The sequence below is a fragment of the Arabidopsis lyrata genome (assembly GCF_000004255.2).
Source record: "Arabidopsis lyrata subsp. lyrata unplaced genomic scaffold ARALYscaffold_4, whole genome shotgun sequence".
Classification (NCBI taxonomy): Eukaryota; Viridiplantae; Streptophyta; class Magnoliopsida; order Brassicales; family Brassicaceae; genus Arabidopsis; species Arabidopsis lyrata.
In genome coordinates, this window is record NW_003302552.1 from 12,698,007 (window position 1) to 12,719,958 (window position 21,952).

General features: G+C 33.9%; 3 protein-coding genes across 3 annotated transcripts; all 3 read right to left on the reverse strand.

Moving 5' to 3' along the window:
- Positions 1–11,594: 11,594 nt before the first annotated feature.
- LOC9317059 (ribosome production factor 1) lies at positions 11,595–13,072 on the reverse strand. The gene is made up of 6 exons (XM_002880946.2): positions 12,713–13,072; positions 12,538–12,620; positions 12,270–12,454; positions 12,124–12,181; positions 11,942–12,025; positions 11,595–11,861 (listed from the first exon to the last, which is right to left on the reverse strand). The coding sequence occupies exons 1-6, from the start codon at positions 13,038–13,040 to the stop codon at positions 11,838–11,840; spliced, it is 762 nt and encodes a 253-aa protein (XP_002880992.2). The 5' UTR covers positions 13,041–13,072; the 3' UTR covers positions 11,595–11,837.
- A 1,745-nt stretch (positions 13,073–14,817) lies between these two features.
- LOC9317060 (putative F-box/kelch-repeat protein At4g35120) lies at positions 14,818–15,753 on the reverse strand. The gene is made up of 2 exons (XM_021029032.1): positions 15,263–15,753; positions 14,818–15,166 (listed from the first exon to the last, which is right to left on the reverse strand). Exons 1-2 carry the CDS (start codon positions 15,751–15,753, stop codon positions 14,818–14,820), a joined length of 840 nt encoding a protein of 279 aa, XP_020884691.1.
- Positions 15,754–18,679: 2,926 nt separating this feature from the next.
- Positions 18,680–20,387, reverse strand: LOC9317062. The gene is made up of 2 exons (XM_002880949.2): positions 20,229–20,387; positions 18,680–19,440 (listed from the first exon to the last, which is right to left on the reverse strand). The coding sequence occupies exons 1-2, from the start codon at positions 20,373–20,375 to the stop codon at positions 19,060–19,062; spliced, it is 528 nt and encodes a 175-aa protein (XP_002880995.1). The 5' UTR covers positions 20,376–20,387; the 3' UTR covers positions 18,680–19,059.
- Between the last annotated feature and the right edge of the window lie 1,565 nt (positions 20,388–21,952).

The window sequence follows — 21,952 nt, forward strand, 5'->3', positions numbered from 1 at the left end:
ATATGAAGCAAATATCGAAGGCAGCCAACATTTCTTCTAAAGCTTGTTGCATCGATCTCCTTTTCTTCTTTAACTTTAGATAACTTTAGTCCAGACTCCATTGGTGTGTGAACTAAGTTGCATTCTTTCATCCCTGACTCTTCCAAGATCCTTTTGGCGTAACGGTGTTGAGTTAGTGTAATTCCCTTCTCATGTTGACATACTTCAACCCCAAGATAATAAGTTAGCTTCCCGAGGTCACTCATTTCAAACTTAGAAGCCATCTCATCTTTGAAGCTGTCAATGATCTTTAAGTTTGTCCCTGTGACAAATAAATCATCTACATATACTGCCACGAGAAGGATATTGTTCTCTCCTAAAGCTTTGCGGTAGGCTGATGGTTCTTTTGAACATTTCACAAACTGAAGCTCCTTTAGAATTTGATTTAGTTTATCGTTCCATACTCTCGGTGCTTGTCGCAATCCATACAATGCCTTATTGAGTTTATAGACCTTATCCTCACTGCCCTTCTCTTTGAATCCTTCCAGTTGCATTACATAAACGGTTTCTTTAAGTTCTCCGTGAAGAAATGCCGTCTTGACATCGAGATGGTGTATCTCCCACCCATTTGAAGCAGCAAGGTTTACAAGAAGGCGTATTGTCTCTATCCAAGCTATAGGAGAAAATACTTCGTCAAAGTCAATTCCGTATTGTTGTACATGGCCTTTTGCAACCAATCGAGCTTTGTGTTTATTGATACTTCCATCAGAATTTCGCTTAAGCTTAAAGACCCATTTTAGACCAATTGGTTTAGCTCCATGTGGAAGTTCTACAAGATCCCAAGTCTTGTTCTTGTTTATCGAGTTAATTTCATCCTCACAAGCTTTTATCCATTCCTCTGATTCTTTAGCTTCTATGAAATCAAACGGCTCATTATTGAGACAAAGCAATAACCTTCCTCCTTCTTCTTCCACAAATAACACATAGTCTTCGAGATATTTTGGTTTGACAATTTGTCTCTGTGTTCTTCTTGGTCCTGCGTGTAACTGTTCTTGATTCTCAACAGTTTATGTATCATGCTCATGAGCAATCTCATTTTCATCATTGCTTCCTTCCTCGCCAACTTCTTCATCAAAACCTTCAGCCCGTTCTGTATCATCATTAGCTTGCTCTGTTTCATCACTGTAAACTCTCTCTGTTTCCTCTATTTCATGATTCTCTCTTTCTTCCCGAATGCCACGATTCCCAAATTCTCCAAAAGTAACACTGAAACTCCCATCATTGTTATGTTGCGACTCATTGTAAATCCAGTTCCAACTCTTTTTCTCATCAAATATTACGCCCCGACTCACAAAAACGTTAAGTTCTCCTCCTCTATCAGTTCTGAAGGTCCTTATGCTTGCTCCAGACTCTTGTTCCACCAAACTCTTGAACTTTTTAAACTTGTCAAAAGCTTCATTTTTTTCTTTTAATAGGATTGTCCACATGTACCTAGAGTGATCATCAATAAGAACAAAGACATACCTATTTCCGGCAGTTGTTCTTGGAGTTATGGGGCCACAGAGATCACCATGTACAAGTTGAAGTATCTTGGCAGCTCTAAATAAGGTAGCTTTCGGAAACACTTGTCTCGCTTGTTTTCCAAGCAAGCATGACCCGCATATTTCCTTTTCAAAACTGATATGTGGTAATCCTTGAACAAGCTCCTTTTGCATCATGTTCTTGATGGTTTCGAGATTTACATGTCCAAGACGTGCATGCCATCTGTTTGCCTCACTTATTGTTGTTAGATGAAGTTGTGTGGTGTCTGTTATTCCCATACGGACCTTGTAGAGACGATTTCTTGATCTACTTGCTCTAGCAAGCAACTTCCCATCACGATCATGCATGGTTAAGTGATCATCTTTCATTCTTATATCATACCCGGACTCCGAAGCTTGGCCTAAGCTGATAATGTTGCTCTTCAAGTCTGGGATAAAATATACATCTGACATCTTCTTCTGTTCTCCATTCATATCAATGAACAAGATTGATCCTTTCCCCTTGATGTCTATGCGTGAATCGTCTCCAAATCGCACTTTACCCATAATAGAGTGATCAAGGTTTGAAAAATATCGCCGGTCTCCTGCCATGTGGTTGCTTGCTCCATTGTCAAGATACCATATGTTCTCTTCTCCGGTGTTTGTCTCATATTCACTAGGAATACAATTCTTTTCATTCAAGTACACCACCTCATGCATCATGAGTTCACCCGCTTCTTGTGTGTCATCATTGTTCTGTTCTTGAACTTCTTGTAGTTTTAGTAATCGATCCGGACATGTAGAGGCATAGTGACCGAGCTTGTCACACCGAAAATATGTTATTTTAGACGTGTCTCTTCCTCCATTAAAACGACCACGTCCTCTGCCCATATAGTCATTGTTGTAATCCCGGTTTGAGTATCCAGTTTGAGAGTCCGCATTAGCATACATGAGTTTGCTATGATCGTCATGTGGTTCTTCTTCTTCACATACACGTTCCTCATACACTTTCAATCGTCCGACTATGTCTTCAATGTTTACACCTAGGGCAGCTGATTTTGAAGATATTTCGGATATCTTTCCTGCAAAGTCATCTATCTTCTCGGTGTCTTTCATCTTAAGACGGTCGAATTCAGTCATGAGAGTTTGTAACCTAGCATCCTTGACTCTTTCTGCTCCCACATGTCTAGCCTTAATCGAATCCCACACTTTCTTGGCTGTATCGAGTTCTCCGATTTGTAATACTAGGGTTTCAGGGATTGATTGGAAGAGAAGAGCCATGGCTATGTCGTTCTTCTCTACGTCATCTGTCGCGGTCTCAATAACGTCCCAAGCTTTATGAACCTTAAGTGTTATCTTCATTCTTATGGCCCAAACCGTGTAATTTGTTGTGTTTAGCATATGACATTGAATTGAGGCCGATCCTCCGCCTTCTTTCGGTTTTCCCGTCGCGGGAATAATATCACCCATGTCTCCTTCACTTCCTCTTGGTTCACGATCTCAACAAAAAGCTCTGATACCAATTCTTGTGTTCAAAGAAAGATTAAGAACTCAAATATAAAGAATAACTCTCTTTATTTCTTTAGGAAAATTCCTCAAAACCTAAAGCTCTAATCTCTCAATCTCTTATGGTCTACCACACTTTGGTAACTCATATTTATACATAAAACTCATAGACCTATTCCTACTTTGATTAGGAGTATATTTTAGATAACTCCTAAAATATACATAATTATCTCTTAAACAAAGACTTATTTCTCAAGTCTAAATTCAAGCTTATCCAACACGGCCCTCATAATCGTTGCTACGGCTCTGCTCACGACAAAACCAAAAAAAAAAATCAAGCTTAAAACTAAAGACAAAGAGGTTACAACACATAAACGAACAAAGAAAAATGATCTAAATTTGAAAACTAACGGCCTCCCAAACTTCTTGATGGTCAAAACAAACCTCAAATGACATATGAACCCAAATAGCAATTCGCAAAATCTCCTACAGTGAACGACTACCTCCCCAACAAATTGTTCCTTGGCTTATAATTTGGCAAGAAAGAATCACAACTAAACGTTTAATTCCTCAATTCTTTCGAGAATGTCTAAACTTCTAGGTTCTAATACATTCTCTACCAAGTCCAGATTTCAAATATACAAATTGTGCAACTAAGATATGTATAAAGACATTATTGAAATGTTTTTGTAGTATAATAATATATTAAATAGAAATGGGAAATGAGATTGCTATTTTGTCTATCAAGAGAAAAGGAATCGGATGCGGCGTGGCTGTACAATTATACGGTCCTCGTGGGGGCCAATTAGTTAGAGCACACACAGAATTGAGGATGTTGATTGATTCATTCCTATTTTCATCTTATTATTTGTCTATTTTTCTTTAGTTTTTCTTACGTCACATATATGAATAAATGTATGAAATATCAGTGTGAGTTAGCTGTAGGCTGTAGCTGCTGTAGTGTCTTCATTATTTTTAATTTTTTGTTTTCTTAAGCACTCCACCCTAAAATATTAGAACTTCATATGCTCTTGATTTAAAAGAGCTCTCATATTTACCTAGAAAAAAGATAGCTCTCATCTAATTGTTTATACATTTTTTTAATAAAAGAAAATTGTTTATTCTGTATGTTAATGGTATATGATGTAATAAATTTGATTTTACTTTTTTATGTACTTCCATTTTAATATTACTAGGATTAAAAATTCAATTATCTTTTTGCATATCAATTTTATCATTTAACCTAAGTACCTCAAACAAAAAAATATTAATTGGTATAGTCAGATCAAATCAAACAATTATATTTTTGATACACCCATAGTTCTAAACAAAATTGTCAAAAGATAACTAGATAAGTGAAGTTTAGGTTTAATAATTTAAAGACAACTAGTAGATCTAACACTGGATTAGTGACTTGCATGTGCTCTACGATATGACAATAATTGATAGTTCTAACGATCCAAAGTGGTGACATCAGATAGGTATTAGCCACATCTTTTAGTTTATTTTAAAATTCCCCCCGTTTATACATTACATAATTTTATCATTCATATATAAAAATAAAAACATGAAATGTCAATTAATGAAAACCTTTAATGCTGACATAAGAAAAATACAAACCCTATAGTTTGCTTACAAAAAAAAAAAAAAGAGGATTGACAAGAAATGCCAAAGCCAACGAACCGAAATTCCTATATGTCAGAATATTTAAATAGTAATAACCTCCAATAAGACAACTCTTATATTATTTTCATATAAGTTAGTAACAAGAATAGAGAATATTTGTAAATTCTGACATCAATTGGATAGATACAATTCGACAAGCATCATGTTTGAGTTCAGTGACTTCAGCAACGATGAAGCCGCAACTAACTAAATTGTAAGTTTGTAACCATGTGAAGGAAGATTATATTGTGTCCGTTTCGTTTTAATTGTCGTTTAAGGTTTTTTCACACAAATTAAGAAAAACATTAAATTTTCTGTTTTACCCTTTATTAATATATTTTATAAAAAAATTCATTGGCCGAAACATTAAAACAGTAGGGATAAAACTGGAATTTTCACAAAACATTTGCATCGAAAACCTAAAACGACAACTATTATGAAACAAAATTTTAACTCTAAAACGACAAGTAAAACGAAACGGAGGGAGTATGTATTAATATATTTTATCTGAAATTTATGTTATGCATTTTGTGGTTTGTTTTTATCATTTAATTAAACTTTTGTTTTGTACAAATTTGTTATGTATTTTTTAAATATTATTTTGCATCGTTTGTTTTCTACTAACCGAATTTATTTTAAACAATAACCATATTTTTTCATATCTACGTACTTAAAGTCTGATCCACACTCTTCTTTAATTTCGCCATTCCGTTTACTATTAATTTTAATTTTGGGTTTTGATACTCGTGTTACATCATAATTAGATATAAAATAAATCTCATAGTCTTTTTTTTTTTTTTTGGCAAACATCTCATCTAGAAGACATCATATGATTGCCAAATTGGCTTTCCACTTATAATTTACCATTTCGCAAATTTATATCATGAATAACACAGTTTTTAATTTAAATGTTATGTGAAAGTTGTTTGAACCGTCTTTAAGAACATTCATATTATTCTTAGCAAAAAAAAGAACATTCATATCACTTTTTCGATTATCAAAATTTTATAGAAACTGCTGGAATCGTCCTTCTCATATCCATTTATATATATACTAGAATCACCATGCATATCAACAAAAAGGCATAATGGGATTTTCGTTTGCTTTCTTCTATTCAAATTCCAAATTGACCTTGTACAAATTTACTTTTGTCGGCTATTTATATATATCAATGAGAATTCGTTATTAAAGGGAGAGTTTAGTTTTAGTGGAAGATAGTTATGAAATATTAGGATGATAAAGAAAGGTACTGATCACATTGGGATGCATTTGTAAGATTATGAGAAGTCAGGGAAATGGGCCAACCTATGTTTCTTTTGACTGGTCAAAACATTTTATTGTAATCAAGATTTGCTCTTTTAGTCAAAGAAAACAGTATAATGTTTAGAATAACAACTTGAGTGATATTTGGGGAATTTTGGAAGAATGGGCCACTCAGTGTTCTCTGAAGTGGGGAAGTAGCTTAGGCGAAGAAAAGAATCTCATAGTATTATGATATGATGTGTCTGTGTGTGTATATACGTGCATATAATGCGAAGGAATCTCTATGCGTGGATAAGGAAAAAAACAATTCCATCATTATGTTTTTTGTTCTTTTGTTTTTGGTTGATTGTTTAATTTGATGATTGATTTAGACTTTTGGTTGGTATGTGGATGTGTTTTTAATCAGTCATAAGTCATAACACATGATCTAAAACATTTTCTTATCATTTTTATAAGTTAAAGTAGGAATAATAATAGTAGGAGTAAGACTAATAAGTAGCATTTTATTTACTTTCTTGATCATTAATACACACTTTTTGGATAATCCATAGAAAAATGATGAAACTATAATAATCCAAGTTATAAAAACATATCAAAGTAGTAATTCTTTGTATCAATTCTATAAAACGTATGGTAGTAAGCTAAACGATTTATATTGGATTTAAATCAAAGTTTGGGGTTAAATATTTATATTATGATTTTAGTAATGATTCACCACTATAGACTCTTAAAATGATAAGAAAAACCAGTTTCTTACATGTATTATAAATTTCGGAATACAATCTTTTAATATATAACAAATTATAAAACTAATTGGTAACTCTTTTTACCATTAGTTAATCACCAGTTTATCTTTTATTCTTATAACTATTTCATTATATTTTACCGTTTTTAACTTTTCGTTAGATTTTAATTCATTACCATTTTCGATTACCAATTGAATAATATATGTAACTCAGAACATAAATTAGAGCTTAGACCATCTTTATCAATAGACTCTTAAGAAGTTCTTAACATTTATATAGCAGGCTACATTCAATCTATTTACCCGAAATAGACTACATTTATCCTATCTCACTGATGATATTTATCCTAAATGAACTACATTTATCTAATCTATTTCAATTCTACTAGATATATAGACAAAATTTGCCGGAAATCAAGTTTTAAACTATTTTGATTTATGTTATAAATTATATCTCATATCTTTTTAGAAAATTTTAATTTGCAATAATTATTAAGTTTTCTAGAATTAAAATTGTTAATTTTAATTTCATTTTTAAATTAATTTTTTTTTTTCTAAGAACCATAAGTTAAGAGCCTACCATTAAAGACACATAAATATTAAAAATAAAAATATAATCTCTTTAACTCTAAACTTTACAATTTTAATACTAAACTATTGTTCAGAATTAATTTTAAGAGCCTACTAAACTATTGTTCTTAGACATGCAAGGGTGAAGAATATATGTAAGGAGCAATTGACATAACGTAAGAAAAGACAAGAGGTAAAATGGTGGGGGGTTCATGCATGCAAAATCCAAAGGGGTCCAGAGATAGGACAATGGAATGGAACAGCCTTAAGGCTTATTTAGGCCCTTTAGATTGATCAGTCGGTGCGTTGTGGGTCCTTATTACGACAAAGATCGATCAACACTTCTTCCACGATCTCACACGTGGCATCATCTCATTACCTTCTACCGACACACGAATATTTTCCGACTTACGAGGAAAGTAACCAAAACCAACTTGGCTTTATACAAAAAAAAAAAAAAAAAAAAAAAAACTTGGCCTTATACACTCTCATCCACATTTATTTCAATTATTTTGTATAACTTCGCATTTTTGTAGAAATGTTAGTATTTCTCAATTTCTTTTTCCATGCCGTCGATTAGAGCAGGAATATGGTTGTATAAGAACATGATGAACCTTAACATTTGTTTTATTCATAAACTAATAAACTAGTATTTGGTAATAGCAGTTTAGTACTATTTGTTCACGAAAAAAAAAGTTTGTCATTTGTTTATAAAGTTTTTATCATTTGTTTGTATTAGCGCCTAATACCAACAATATAAAAACACATAAAATCTAGATGAATGATACGTCCACCAAAGTTATATCATATCATACATGATATTTTCCGAACTTCTTCATTTCATACACGATATAGACGGAAAATGATCAAATATCATTCATCTCAAATCAAAATTTTACCCATAATACTGTAATGAACAAATCTTTTACATACATGAAAAAATTTCTACGTACGAACATAATTAGAGAAACGAGGCACTGGTTTGGTGACCCATGCATTCCTCTCTTATCTTGATGGATCATGAATCATCAAAATTCAAGTCCTCCTTACGTGAGAGTACTAGAGCAAAAATAGATATATAACAATGAGTAAATAAACGATATTGAAACAAAAATTTAATACTATAGTTACTGGAATAGAGAAAACAACAGCGTGAAAAAGAAATGAATAGATATCGACGCAAGAATCTGTGATGCATTGGGCCAAGTGTTAAAACCAACAAACAATACTAATGCCGTTCTCCAAGGGATATAACGTTTTTATCCAAAATTTTGTTATTTGCAGTTTAGAGTTTTGACATTGTTGGGTTGCAAATTAAAATGCATGTATCTGTTGCATTTCTAAATAATTTGCAAAACAATCGTGAAGCTGATTTTGCAATATAGACAATAAATTTAGTTTATGCGTTAAAATTAAAACTTTACTTGCTATAAGCAAATAACATATTAAATATCGGATCTTATTTCTAATGGGTTTCGTAATTGCTGTTTCAGTTTTATGTTTATTGGGTTTAATACCCAACCACTAAAGTTGGTTTATTGTAATAGTAAACACTTTTGCTACATTTAATTTAATGCAAAAAAAATTCAAAAAAAAGAAAAACATTAGCAGAAAGAGATGGAATAACAAGCTTTAAAAAAAAAACATAGATGAAATAACAGTACTCTTTGGGTTAATATTGAGACTATAAATTTTGTAGTCCATTCATAGTCGACCAAAAAAAATACTCTCTCTATTCCTAAAAAATTGATGTTCTAGAGTTTTCACATATATTAAGAAACAATCATTGTTTAATTATTTGTCAATTACTTTTTTATACTAAATATTTTTTAATAACTTTGAACCAATAGTATTAGAAAACAGTTAATCATTACGTCTTGAAGTTTACGATATATTAATTTTAATCAATAAAAAATAAAACAAAAACCTAAAAAATCAAATTTTGTAGAACAAACTAAAACTCTAGAACATCAAATATCTAGGAACAGAGGGAGTATATTTCTAGCTAATAATCACATTTATAAGATACAAATTCTCAATCATTACTACCAAAATGATTTTTTTTTTTTTTAGTGTAAACCGAGGGCCCATACGACCGGCCCATCATCTTAGAGCTGGGCTTGTAATGTGAATAAATAGGTGAATTTACTGTTTTTGATCTAAGAGAAATAGGTGAATTTACTGTTTTTGATCTAAGAGGGATAATGGGATATATATATATATATATTTTTTTTTTTTTGGCCGGCTTGATTGGTTCTACCGCTAGCACCCGCCTAACAGCTGTTAGCGGTCGGTTGCGGTTATTAGCGGTTGGTACCAATCACAGAAATCGCTTCACACCGCTTCGAACCGCTCGAATCGCTGGATTTCAAAAGCTCCTTCCCGCAAGCGTTTGCGGTTGCGGACGGTTGCGGTTGGTTTAAAAAAGAAAAAAAAAAAATATATATATATATATATATATATATATATTATCAAGTCATATATATTCACGTTAATTCTAATAAAATAATAGTTATCTAACTTTAATTTTATAATATTAATAATTATTTTTGTTTTCAATATAAAATTTATTTGAATAATTATTTCTGGTTTTTAATCATTAATCATGTTTAAAAAAATAACACTTTTTCATAATAATAGTTTATGGTGTTTTATACTTTTTTATAATCATATATTAAATTTATTTTGGTAAATTTTGGTTTAACCGCTATCGTAAACGCTGATCAACCAGTCGTAAATCTCCCGCAAACGCACCCGTTTACAACCGCTTAACCAGTCAGTCAAAACGCTAAATAACACTTGAAACCGCAACTGTCCGCTTCCGCAAACTCCCATAACCGCAACCGCAACGGCTGCTTTTAAACCAGTCAAGCCTTAAGAGGGATATATGCACGGAGCTGTGAGATCATCTCTATCTGTATCGGCTTGATGATTCACAAGAGTTAAACAAATCTTTTCATAAAAAAATGGAAAGACTTTGATTGAATCTTTCAAAAGTTTCATGATTTCATCTCCTGAAGCTACGTTCCTCTGTTTTTTTTTTTTTTTTTTTTTGTTTTTTTTTTAATCTTGGTTTAGTCAAGAAGAGAAAGAGGGCAAGCTCAAGTTCTTCTGCTTCTTCTTTCTTATCTGGTAAAGCTATTTGTCTTCTTACCTTTTTTAGTCTATAAGATTGTCTATTCATGTCTATATTTTTACTCCATGTTTTGTGAACTTTGTGGGCTGATAGACTGTTTTACTGTATCCATTTTTAGTACAAAAAATCTTGTGTAATTGCTTTCACAGACCAAAGGTGTAGTACAACTTGGTAAGAGTGATTCGTTAGAATTTATTTTATTAGCATGCTTAGGTTGCTAAGATAACGTGTTGTTTGGAAAGTGAGCTATGATGTTTCTTGCTATTGCCTTGGTTTATGTTCTTTTGCAGATTCCATATCCCCTTAATGCTTTCATTGTCTAAACATGGCTTTCCCAAGGATACATTTTCAAGTTGAATTCTTGCTTCGAGAACCTTGGTCTCATAGTACTCCTTGATTTCCCTTTGAAATTATATCTCAGGTTAAAGAGAACATCACGTGTGGGGTATGGCTGAAGGTATGGAGCGAATTCCTGAGCGACGATGTCTTTTTAAGTTTCTGTGGAGCAGATGTGCGGAATAACTTTCTAAGCCATCTATCTCAATGATAGTCTCAAAAGATATGTGGTATAAGCACATTCAAGGATGATGTGAAATTAAAAAGAGTAGAGTATATTTCCCGGCAGCTGCTGGATGCTCATGGTTATTTTATCAGAAGACTATTCATAATCAACTTGGCGTCTTGATGAGCTGGTTCACATTGTGAAAAGCCGGAAAAGTAGTCCCCGCCAGTTGGTTTTCCCAATTTTCTTCGATATTCACCAATCAGATGTACGCAATCAGATTCTTTGAAATGCTTTTTTCTATCCCCAAACAGTTGAATAGGGTGTGACTTGTAGTAGAATATAAGACTAGTTGAAAGTAAATGGAGAAAGAAAATGTAAATGCAACTAAAAACTTATTTTCAGATTCGTTTTAACTAGTATCTATGTTGTGTAGGAAGCTGTTCACCAAAAGAGCTTAATGGTGATGAATCTCTTGAGCTTCTCAGTTGTCATGTCTTTCGAACAAAATCAGAGGTACTGTCTATTCTGGAGACTGATGAATTGCCAAATGTTGGACAAAAGGTTCACAGTTAGTAGTGCAGGCATTGATTTTAGTTACAAGCAATGTGAACTCTTAGGTCCCACAGATAATGATCCTATATCTAAATCTGTTGATACAAAACAAGTCCGCTTCAGTTCAAGGTGTTGATAGGTCTAAAGTTGGAATAGCTAATAAATCCCATCAACATTGCTGTTCCGTTAGAAATTACAATACATAAAAAAAAATGCGAAACTACTTTGATTTGCGACCAGGCCGAATTTGTATGTTTTGGAATAAATTAAGATCAAATTTATGAACGTTGCAAACATAACTAAATCTCCAAAGCAAGAGTTGTGCAGAAAACATGGACTAGGACAAACAAATACGCAGACTACCGTAACAAGAAGGGTCGTCAAAGCTGAAATGATCTATTCATAATCATCCAAGAGTTCCTAAAACAAAGGAGAAACAATGTGTTGTGTTAGGTAGGGCTTGTCAAGAGAAACTACTCATCAAACAAAATCAGTCTTACCACGCAAAGCAATTTGAACTTTCCAGTGTCAAACGATACCCTTTCAACAGCCCTTAACTTGAGTGCGAAGCGAGGTCCACATTCCTGCCACACAAAAAAAAGAATAGTTGAAGAAAATCAAAACAAGAATGCTACATCTCCAACACATCATAAAAGGTCAGTAAAAGCAATAGATATGAAACCTGTGGCTGTCTGCGAACACTTGAACTTTCTCCTGAAAGTGGTTCCTCATAGCAGAAACTGAACAACAAGAAGATTGATTTATTATTTATAGTCAGACAAAAAAAACTCAAGAGATAACAAAAAAGTGGGTGGTGAGACAAGTTACCGATGAGATCGAAAAAAGATATGATTATTTTGCTTCTGAAACCATGCAATAGGCCTTCCACCAGAAGAAGGGACCTTGGGGAAGAGTGCTTGTATCATTCTGGCTGTGCCAACACTGGCCTGAGAATCAAAACTCTTCATATGAAGCTCAGGATATATGCGGCGGCTTAGGGGATTTGCACAATTCTGTAAGACGAGAAAAAAATGAAAACAAATTTGAGTTTATGAATGAAGATTTGAATATATATAAATATGCAAACAAAATGTACCGGTATCTCAGCCCGTGGGATGAAATCAATAACCCTGAAAACAGCGGATGCACCATTGAGCAAGCTTATGATAATGAGTTCATCTGCATAACCAAACAAGAAAGACAAAGATTTGACACCACACCACAGAGGTCTGGTCTATATATCAAGAAGACGAGTATATATAAACACTGACCATGTCCACGAGGGTTTGTATGAGTGAGAATTAGAGATGTAAAATGCCTCTTTTTAGCTTTTGCTATGACCTCATGTAATTTGGATCTAATCCCTCTCCTCACGTAGCAAGAATTCGGGACCACTGAGACCAATTCCTGTGCAATCAAAGGTCCTCTCTGAGGATATCGAATAGCTGGGAAAGGATAACTAGTGATCAAGGTCCTGGGTTTAATTTCACCACTCAGGATCTTATCAGTTTCCTCCCAATCAAATCCGGCCCAAAGCTTATCATCATCGAGACTCTTAATCTTCTTCATCTCTGCGCTCGACGTTATCATCAGATCCATTTTTTTTTTCTGTTATTATTCCGCTGCCTTGCGTAGTAAGTAGGGTTTTATCGTCTCTGAATTTATAGACAGTATTATGGGCCCGATTTGGGCTGATCAAATTTACTTTGGTACCCATTTGTGCTCAATATTTCCTAACTGGGCTCCCGTTTACATATAAATTTTTTTTTTCTCACAAAATATTGTATTGATCATTCGAATACATAAAAGCCGGCAAATATCAAAATTCTTCCGGACGCAAGCCGACAAGGATTAAAAACTTGGCCCACAAATAAAATATGATGGAATAAAAATAAAATGTCTAAATTGGACCAAAATAAATATTTCTGTCATACTAACAAACAATTCAATTTTAATACAACTCAAACCATCCTATATGCACTACAATCTCATGTCCTTCTTTATTATAGAAACATGTTTTAGTACAAAGTAAATATAATACAGAATTTAATCCAACTAAAAAAAATATTTGAACATAATATAACGGTGGAAACCTCCTTGGCCTATTGGTTGATCAAGAGTTAATTAATGCTTCTACACCAAAAGATATAGGGTTTGAGTCCCAGATACAGCGATTTATTAACGAAGATATAATGGAGGTAAGTGTGCAGGAGATCTCCAACGATGCACAATTATAGTCGTTCGCCAGGATTCTACGCAGAGAGAAACGTGTCGTCTGTCGTGAATCTAATAAAGGTCGGAAAGAATTGTCTGTTGTAGAATCGTCTATGTAAACGTTCTCATAATTTGCAATAAAGAATAAATCCAGACGATAAAAAAAAGAACATAATATAATGTAAATTCTCAAAACTTTATACTAAAATATTTTTTACTTCAAAAAACAAAATTTACAATTTTATTGAATGAAAAAAAATTCTACTCGTGATGTAGTATGGGTTATGATCTAGTTATATATTATATTATATAAAGATTCGGGCTTTGTAGGTAAAGTGTCCCAAGTTTTCGAGTTTCTTCACCTTGGAATTTATTTCAACTGTCCAAGTCCTGGTTATGCTGCAGATCATTATAATATAATTTAATTGATGAATTTAATGTTTTTAATCTGTCTAAGAGGAAAAGCTTTCTAATTGACAAATAATGCTACGAATCTTTCTTTGGGAAAGCAGTGTTCTTACTTTGTTTGTTTGTGGTAAATCATGTGCGAAATGATTTCTGCAAAGATTCAAGAAGATAAACGAATGAAGGCAATACAAGAAATGTAAAGCTTTTCTGTTGAAGGTCAGTTGTTGCGAGGAAGAAACTATTTACCCTTCTGGGAGTCCTTCATCTAGAGATGCTAAATTTACCTCCAAAAAAAAATAACAACTACTAAGTATACACAATTAGCAGATTGATAATGAATTTCACATCTCTATCGTTGGCGTAAAAACATGAAATGACTTTTGCTTTGTCAACGAGCAATGAAAAAAACAAATTTCATGATCCTTAATGTCGTAAATTTCATTGATGTTGTGGAATACAACGTCGATCGGTCGTAAAAAAATGAAAACGCCTAAAAACTAAACCGGTGAACAACAGAATATATTTGAAAGCAAATTAAATTTTAAGAAAAAGTAACAAACAACAAAACCACAAGACACCAAGTCTAAAACTAGAGACTAAAAGAAAAGTCAAAACCATGTAACAAATTAATATGTGTCACATGACACTCACCATCCATGTAATCAAGAATAAGTTCTCTCAGTAATTGCCGTGTTATAAACTCAACAAAAACAATCAAAAAAAGAAAGAAAGCAGAATTGCGAACGCAAATTAATCAAACGGTGCTACAGCTCAAGAACTTAAATGAGCTGTGGAGTGTAAGCACAGCATTGGACTGTTCAATCTCCCCCCAAATCTCTAATCCAGAAAAGCCGATGCGCTTCTTCAACTTTATCACGGCACACCAAATTATCTTCTTGTTTTTTTGGCAGTAACATTTTCGCATCTTCCCTTCAGGCACCTGAACGGGCAAGTCCCATAGAATTACGAGTTTCCCACCATAGTTAGCTAACCGGAGTCTACGATAGTAAATAACACACTTGGTATACAGATCTTCCAAACCCTCAACCATGAACCATTTTCTACGCTCTGAATCATACCACATGAACTTTTTCCCCAAAACACTAAAGTTTACATTTTCTATAAAGCACCAAGGTCCATTCCTCAAACTCACTTTTGGAAAAAACTTCCATCTTCTTTGGTTTGAATCATATTCCTACCTTTTAAGATCACTATTAACGTATAGTTTTCCTCTACAAAGCTGAACTTTAGCGTCATCACAAGGGCTAGGCAATGGCTTCCAAGTCTGAGTCTTTGGATCGAAAACCTCAGCCCAGTTCATGGAGGATAATTCCTTCTCTATTCCTCCAATAACAAATATCTTGCCGTCTATAAAAGCAGACTTTGCGCGTTTCCTTGGCACCGTCATGTTAGGAGCATCACGCCACGTGTGAGTCCGACAATCAAACACATGAACGGCCGAGGAAGGCCGCTTATCGTCGTTGATGGTTCCGCCTATTTGGTAGATTTCGAAACCGACGGCTACAGTGGATGCCTTGGCTGGAGCAGAGGAAGATGGTGCTATCGGTGATAAGCTTAACTCATCATCCTTAATACATCCGTCGGTAATTAGGGTTTTCTTAACAAAGAACCAGCGATCATAAGTGGGTAAGCGTTGGAACAGGTAGAGGTAAGGCTCTGTGTTTCCCATCCAGGAACGAGACTGATAGAGCTCTGGGGAAGAGATGAGAGAGTGGAAGCCAGTGGCGGACCCAAGAATATATTTTACCAGGGTCATAAAAAAAATTAGGGATTTTAGAAAATGTAAATCATATACTTTATTACAGAAATATATTACACAAACATTAAATATATTAGAAAAAAATTAAGTTTTTTCATAATCAACAAAAAGTTATACTAAATCCTAAAATTGATATAGCGATTTTTGAGACTAAAAAAAGAATAAACATAATTATAAATAAAAAAATACCAAAACAGTCAGTTTGGGGAGTCGAACATGGGTTCAAGGGGTTTCAAAACACCGATTCTAGCCAAATATACTACACGGACTATAGACTTTTCTATGCATTCACACATTTTTTAATAATTTGACCAGGTCAGGTGATCTCCCCATTTCCTTAGTGGTTCCGCCCTTGGTGGAAGCTCTTGGAGACTAAGGACAAGGAGCTGTAGTGATATCTGGAGATGCGAGCTAAACAGTTCAAAAGTATTTCATTTGGAAGTGATGCAAACGAAGGAGGAAGAGAACTTGTACGTTTCTTCCTCTTCTTGTCCATCCTATTCTTCTGCTGTCACTGCTCAACTACTTTGGCGTCCATAGAAGCGACTATGTTTCTTTTACTCTGAAGTTTGACCTAATTTTCAATATATATAATATGCAAGGCTGGTTTGACCTAAACCTATTAAAATCGATTGGGCTAAACCAACTAAATTCAACTGGTTATGTGCTTAACCGGAGAGTGGTTACAGTATTTTCACATGTTTCTAAGATAACATTGGTGAGTTGCCGGAACTTACACTTCAACAAAGCGCTGGAACAAGTTAAACTATTTGGTCTGGCTCCTAAATAATGTAGCAACGTCATGACTTGGACGACAAGGCACACATATTTAGGGGTTTTAGAATTTCCATTTATTTATTTAGGGTTTTTTAGACGTTAGGCCTTGGCTTATCTATAGCCTTGTTTTTGATTAATAAAAGAGAAACTTATTTGCGAACCGAAGTCTTCCAAGTTTTTGTTTACGCGATCCATTGATACTCGTGTTCATTGAATTCACAGCTATGATTGTCTCTTCTTTGATATATATATTTGAATGCTTAAAAGTACAAATTTTAATTAAAAAAAATTTGGTTTGGTTACACAAAAAAAAAACAGTTTTGGTTCGGTTTCGGGTTTGGTTTTTCGGATTTTATAATAGTGAAACCACATGGTTAATAAATTCATTTTGGTTCTGTTTTGGTTAATTATTTTGGTTTAGTTTGGTTGGTTGCTGTTCTTTTGCACACCGTTTGGTTCTTTACAAAGTTAGGCAGCTATTCACTCAAGTCCGAATACTAGGCCACCAAAGATCACACTCCTCTTACTTGCGACGTCGACTCGCCTTAAAAGTACATATATAAAACCTTAAAAGTACACGAAAACTTAAGCATTTCTTATGGTAATATATCTCAGGATATTTGGCATTTTGCCAATGACTTTCCTTTTGTCATATTGATAAGGAAATCGATTTTCCTAGATGGAAAGCAAATGAAGAAACAAAAAACCATCTATTCTTTTAGTGTCTCCCATCTAGACAGATTTGGGCTTTATCCCCCATCATATTCTCGAATGTTCCAAGCAGTCTTTGTCTTATAATATTGACTTCTTGGTCTAGAGGGTGAGGGGATGGACATCTCCAATAGGTATTTCCATGGTCCATGGATACTTTGTTATACATGGAAGGCTCGAAACTTCTTCATTTTTGAGAACGAGAGAGAATCCCATCAAGAGAGGGGTTGACCTAGCAATTTAGGAAGCTGCAACTGGGACACGAAAAACAAGAGGAAGCACCTATACAAATTTTTATCCAAGAGGATCTCATAGATGTTCCTTCATGCGGAATCTGATTATCTCGTAGTTCGTCCGTTTTTGTCGTCTCTATTTTTTATTAAATTACCAAAAATAGAGTGTTGATATGAAAAAACAAATAGAAAGTAGTTTTCATAGTAGAACCAACAATATTTCCGTCATGACACAAAAAATTGTAACTAGACTAAATAATTCAAAAAATTTTAAAAATAGTTCTCAATTCATTATATTATATCATCTAAACTACATGATGTAACCAGCTTAAAGTTTAAAATTCAATCAAAATTAAAATATGTGATTTGGATGGATTTTTTTGTAGTTGGTTAAGGGCCGCTTTATGGAGTTTGATTGTAAACCAGGGCGAATTCCAATAATTCATAATGATTATCTAATGATGGTTTTCGGTCCGGGATATGGGAGGGGTCGAGGGGACAAAGGTGAAGCTAAGCCAGAAGGCTGCTTAGAGGAGTGATCTAGCTCTCTAACCTCTAACTATCACTAAAATAAACAAAGCGGTCCCGTACGGAAAGAGCATCAACAATAGATGTGGGAGTGGGAGACGTAAACAGAGAGGTGGAGACACTAGAAGCTTTAACTGGGCATGAAAATGTGGGTGTGGTTTGGTTTCAAAATGCCTTGGAGGAAAAAAAAACTCTGTTTATATGTTCATGGAGTGAGTAAAACATTTTAGACTGTGTGTTTCTATTATCATCTTGTTTCTTGCGATGCAAGAAAGAAAAAGTGCAAACATTGTCTATTTTTTTGCTAACTAGTCTGTCCTTTGATGATATACTAATCATCAGGTTTTGCGAGGGTGGTGAATTGCTGGATCTGTTATTAGCCAGGTAAGTCCTTATATCGCTGATCTTTTTGTAGTCTTGGTGCTTTTGAGTCTTAAGCTGTTGTTTGTTCAGGAACGATAGCAAAAAAGATGATGCCATGGTGTTGGTAGTGAAAGACAAATGCTGAAACCAGAGCTAGTTTAATCCCATTCACCATGTTTCTGAATCTGTAGTTGGTCTATTCAATATATAAACGTATTTTGTTATATATGTTCTACTTGTGGGAGGAGAACATAATGTTGTATTAAAATGTGTATCTAAATTGATTAAATGTCAATCCATATAATTAAAATTGTACCATTGGTTGGAGTCTCATGACAGTTTTTTTTTCATATAGATGAAAAGGGCAATTGGACTTTTTATATTCTATTTTAGTTTTTATCGAACTGGAGTTTCTACTAGCGTAGTAATGGAGATTAAATAGAGAATGTGGTAAAACAAGGATAGAAACAGGCTAATACAATAATCTTAAAATAACACTTTCTTCACGTCATTAATTTAATACATTACCGATAACATTCTAAGAAAAGATTTTTGTCCCTCCAAGATTGTCTTGAGATAAACTACGAATAAGTTTGACCAACTACTAAACCGGGATTGCATAATTTAAAATACTAAACCAAACATGATCATGATCAGAGACGGTGGTCACGGAGAGCGACGAGGAAACAAGCACGGACTCGATGGCAGCTTCGTTCACTTGGTCGTCATTGAGTGGCCAGTTGTTCCATGCCACCACGGGATTGAGTTGATGGTTGTCCCCGAGCTGCGCCGCTGTCTTGTAATTCGCCAGCTCGATCGGTGGTTCTTGATGGAGACCGACAAAGCGGTTGGTGTCAGCGGTGAGGAAGTCAGCAAGACACCCTTCGATCATGTCGGGTAAGCGGATAACCAAGCAGCGGTTTCCGACGCAGAGAGCCAAAAAAACATCATCGCCGGCCTGATTTGTTCGGATAGCAACGCCGACCTAAGAAGATGAAAACATCAAAGAGTACTTCAAAGACAATATCGTGTCATTTATAACTATACAAGTTCACACGCTAACATATGAAGAGATCTTGAAATCAAGAAAACAGTACGAGTTTTAAGACACTGTGATGTACTCAGATTACTAATCGAAAAGGTTGAGTACATAGAATAATAAATAGACTCCAACCACATAATGTTTCTCTAATCAATACATAGGAGCTAGCTATATATGGATTACTAGTTTGAGATCCAAAGCCATGAATGAACATTTGTTTCTGAGATCTATAGATCATCAACAATAGCAAGCAAACTGTAAACACTTAACTAGAAGCTATACATAGACTTAATAAAGACACTCTCTCTTAGCATCAATTATGTTCTAATTTCATCTTCTTTCCGTTTTCATGATATAATTTATTTCTCTATTGAGAGGTTTATACATGGACTTAAGAATTAAACTTGAACATTTCACATTTCACATTTCAACTAGAAAATGTGTAAACATTCTTCAGTAAAACCAAAACCAAATAAAAACTAGATCCTACTCCAAGCGAAAGCAACACAATTCACGTTTAGACACTTTTAGACAAGCAGTTCAAAAACAAAAGCCACAACAAAGAGAAGAGAAAGATATCACAAGCTGGAAATCAACTCCACATGCTCAGCTAATCAACCTCAGAAATCTATAAAAATTTAATCAAGAGAATGTTCATGAAATCAAGAGAGATGTAGAAATTCAGAAATCCACAAAAAAAATAAAAATACAGAGCAAAATTCCTCAAAAACCTGAAGATCATGGATGTGATTGGCATGGAGAAACTTTGTTTTTCTGATCCATTCTCGAGGGAAGGAGAGTGAATTTGACACTGAAACCGCCACGTTCACATTTTCTTCCAAGTCAAGTTCATCATGTTCATCATGTTCATGAGCCATAACAGGAGGAGATTTTTAGAAAGACTTTTTAGAAACTTTGAGTTTTTAGAGCATTTCCATCAAAAATGTCTTGAAGAGACATTTATTAATAAAAAATTATAAAAAGAAGAGAGAAGGGAAATTGTTTCTCTGCACATACATTTTGAGAAATTGTTTATCTGATGTCATGCTACATGTCATAGTTCCAATGGTCCAATTAATAAAAAAAAAAAAAAATTACAATCTTAAAATAATAATTTTTTTTTTTTTGAGAAACTTTCAAGGTTTCTACCCGATGGAAATGCTTTTATTATCAAGAAGAGACAAGAAACATAGCAATGGAATAAATAGTGGCAAGTAATTGACATAGGAGAAGAAGAAATACGTGGCTGTTGTGTGGGGGCCATCTCTTAATTATGTAGTAATAATAGTTTATATATGTAGGAAACTTCCGAGGCCAGAAGTAGTTAATATGTAATAAATTATGTAAAATTAACACACACAAAAGAAATGCTCTGTAATGTAATCTCTGTCTCTCTCAGGCTATTACTCTCATCTTTAACAAACACACAAAAAAAAAGAAGAAGAGACTATCACTCTCAATGACGATAGAAAATAATAATCACGTTGACGATTCTGCTGCCTTCGTATCTCTCTCTCACGCGCGTTCCATAGAGCGCGTAGTTATATTCACGTAGAGTTACATTTTCACATATATTCTCCATGCATCAACAAAACCAAATTTTTAATGTTTCTTTTTTAAACAATACTAGTTTTTCATTCTTTCTAAACCAATAGTTTTCTTCTTTTATTTGAGATTTGACCGTCTCGCTTTTTCTTCTTACAATTTTTTTTTTTTTTTACAATTTTTTTTTTCTTTTTTTCTTGTTAAATTTTACAATTTTTGTCACGAAGTATCTATCTAATCGTCTCTCTAATTAGCTTCCAAAAAAAAAATTCCTTTCACGTACTAAAACGTGACATTTAGTTCTCTAAATAAATGTCACACATACTACAAATATACCGAAATTCAAACTAGTGAAAGAGTTTTTTCATACTTTACATTGATGAAAATTATAAATACTCTAAATGGATATAATCAAATTAGATGATTCATTCTGTATATGAATATGAAATAAATTCTACAGCTGATTTTTTTTTTCTCTCCCTAAGGAACTCAAAGCGGCATGTCGACAAAATGATGTATTATAATTACAGAGATTTGCCTAGTTGTTTGAAAACTAGTAAGGAAAGAAAGATTAGGGGAAATAATCGCAGCGTTGCAGCAATTGGTTTCTTCATACTGACCATACGGCAATGTGATTATTTGGATATTATCACTATCTGACCCTAGACGATCTTGAAATTAGTTCTCTCTCCTAATACTATTTCAAAAACTCTATTCACATTAATTGGACTATTTTGCCCTTATTTTAATTCTGAGCTTCTTTCTCCTATTTTATTATCTTTCTTTTACGAGCAAGATTATTAATTTAGTTAGTTTTTTTGTTCTTTGAGAATTTGATGGTGGAAAAAAACGAGAAAAGTCTTCTGGCAGAAAAGGATGGTGCCCGTGGAGGAGACGGAGGCGATGACGG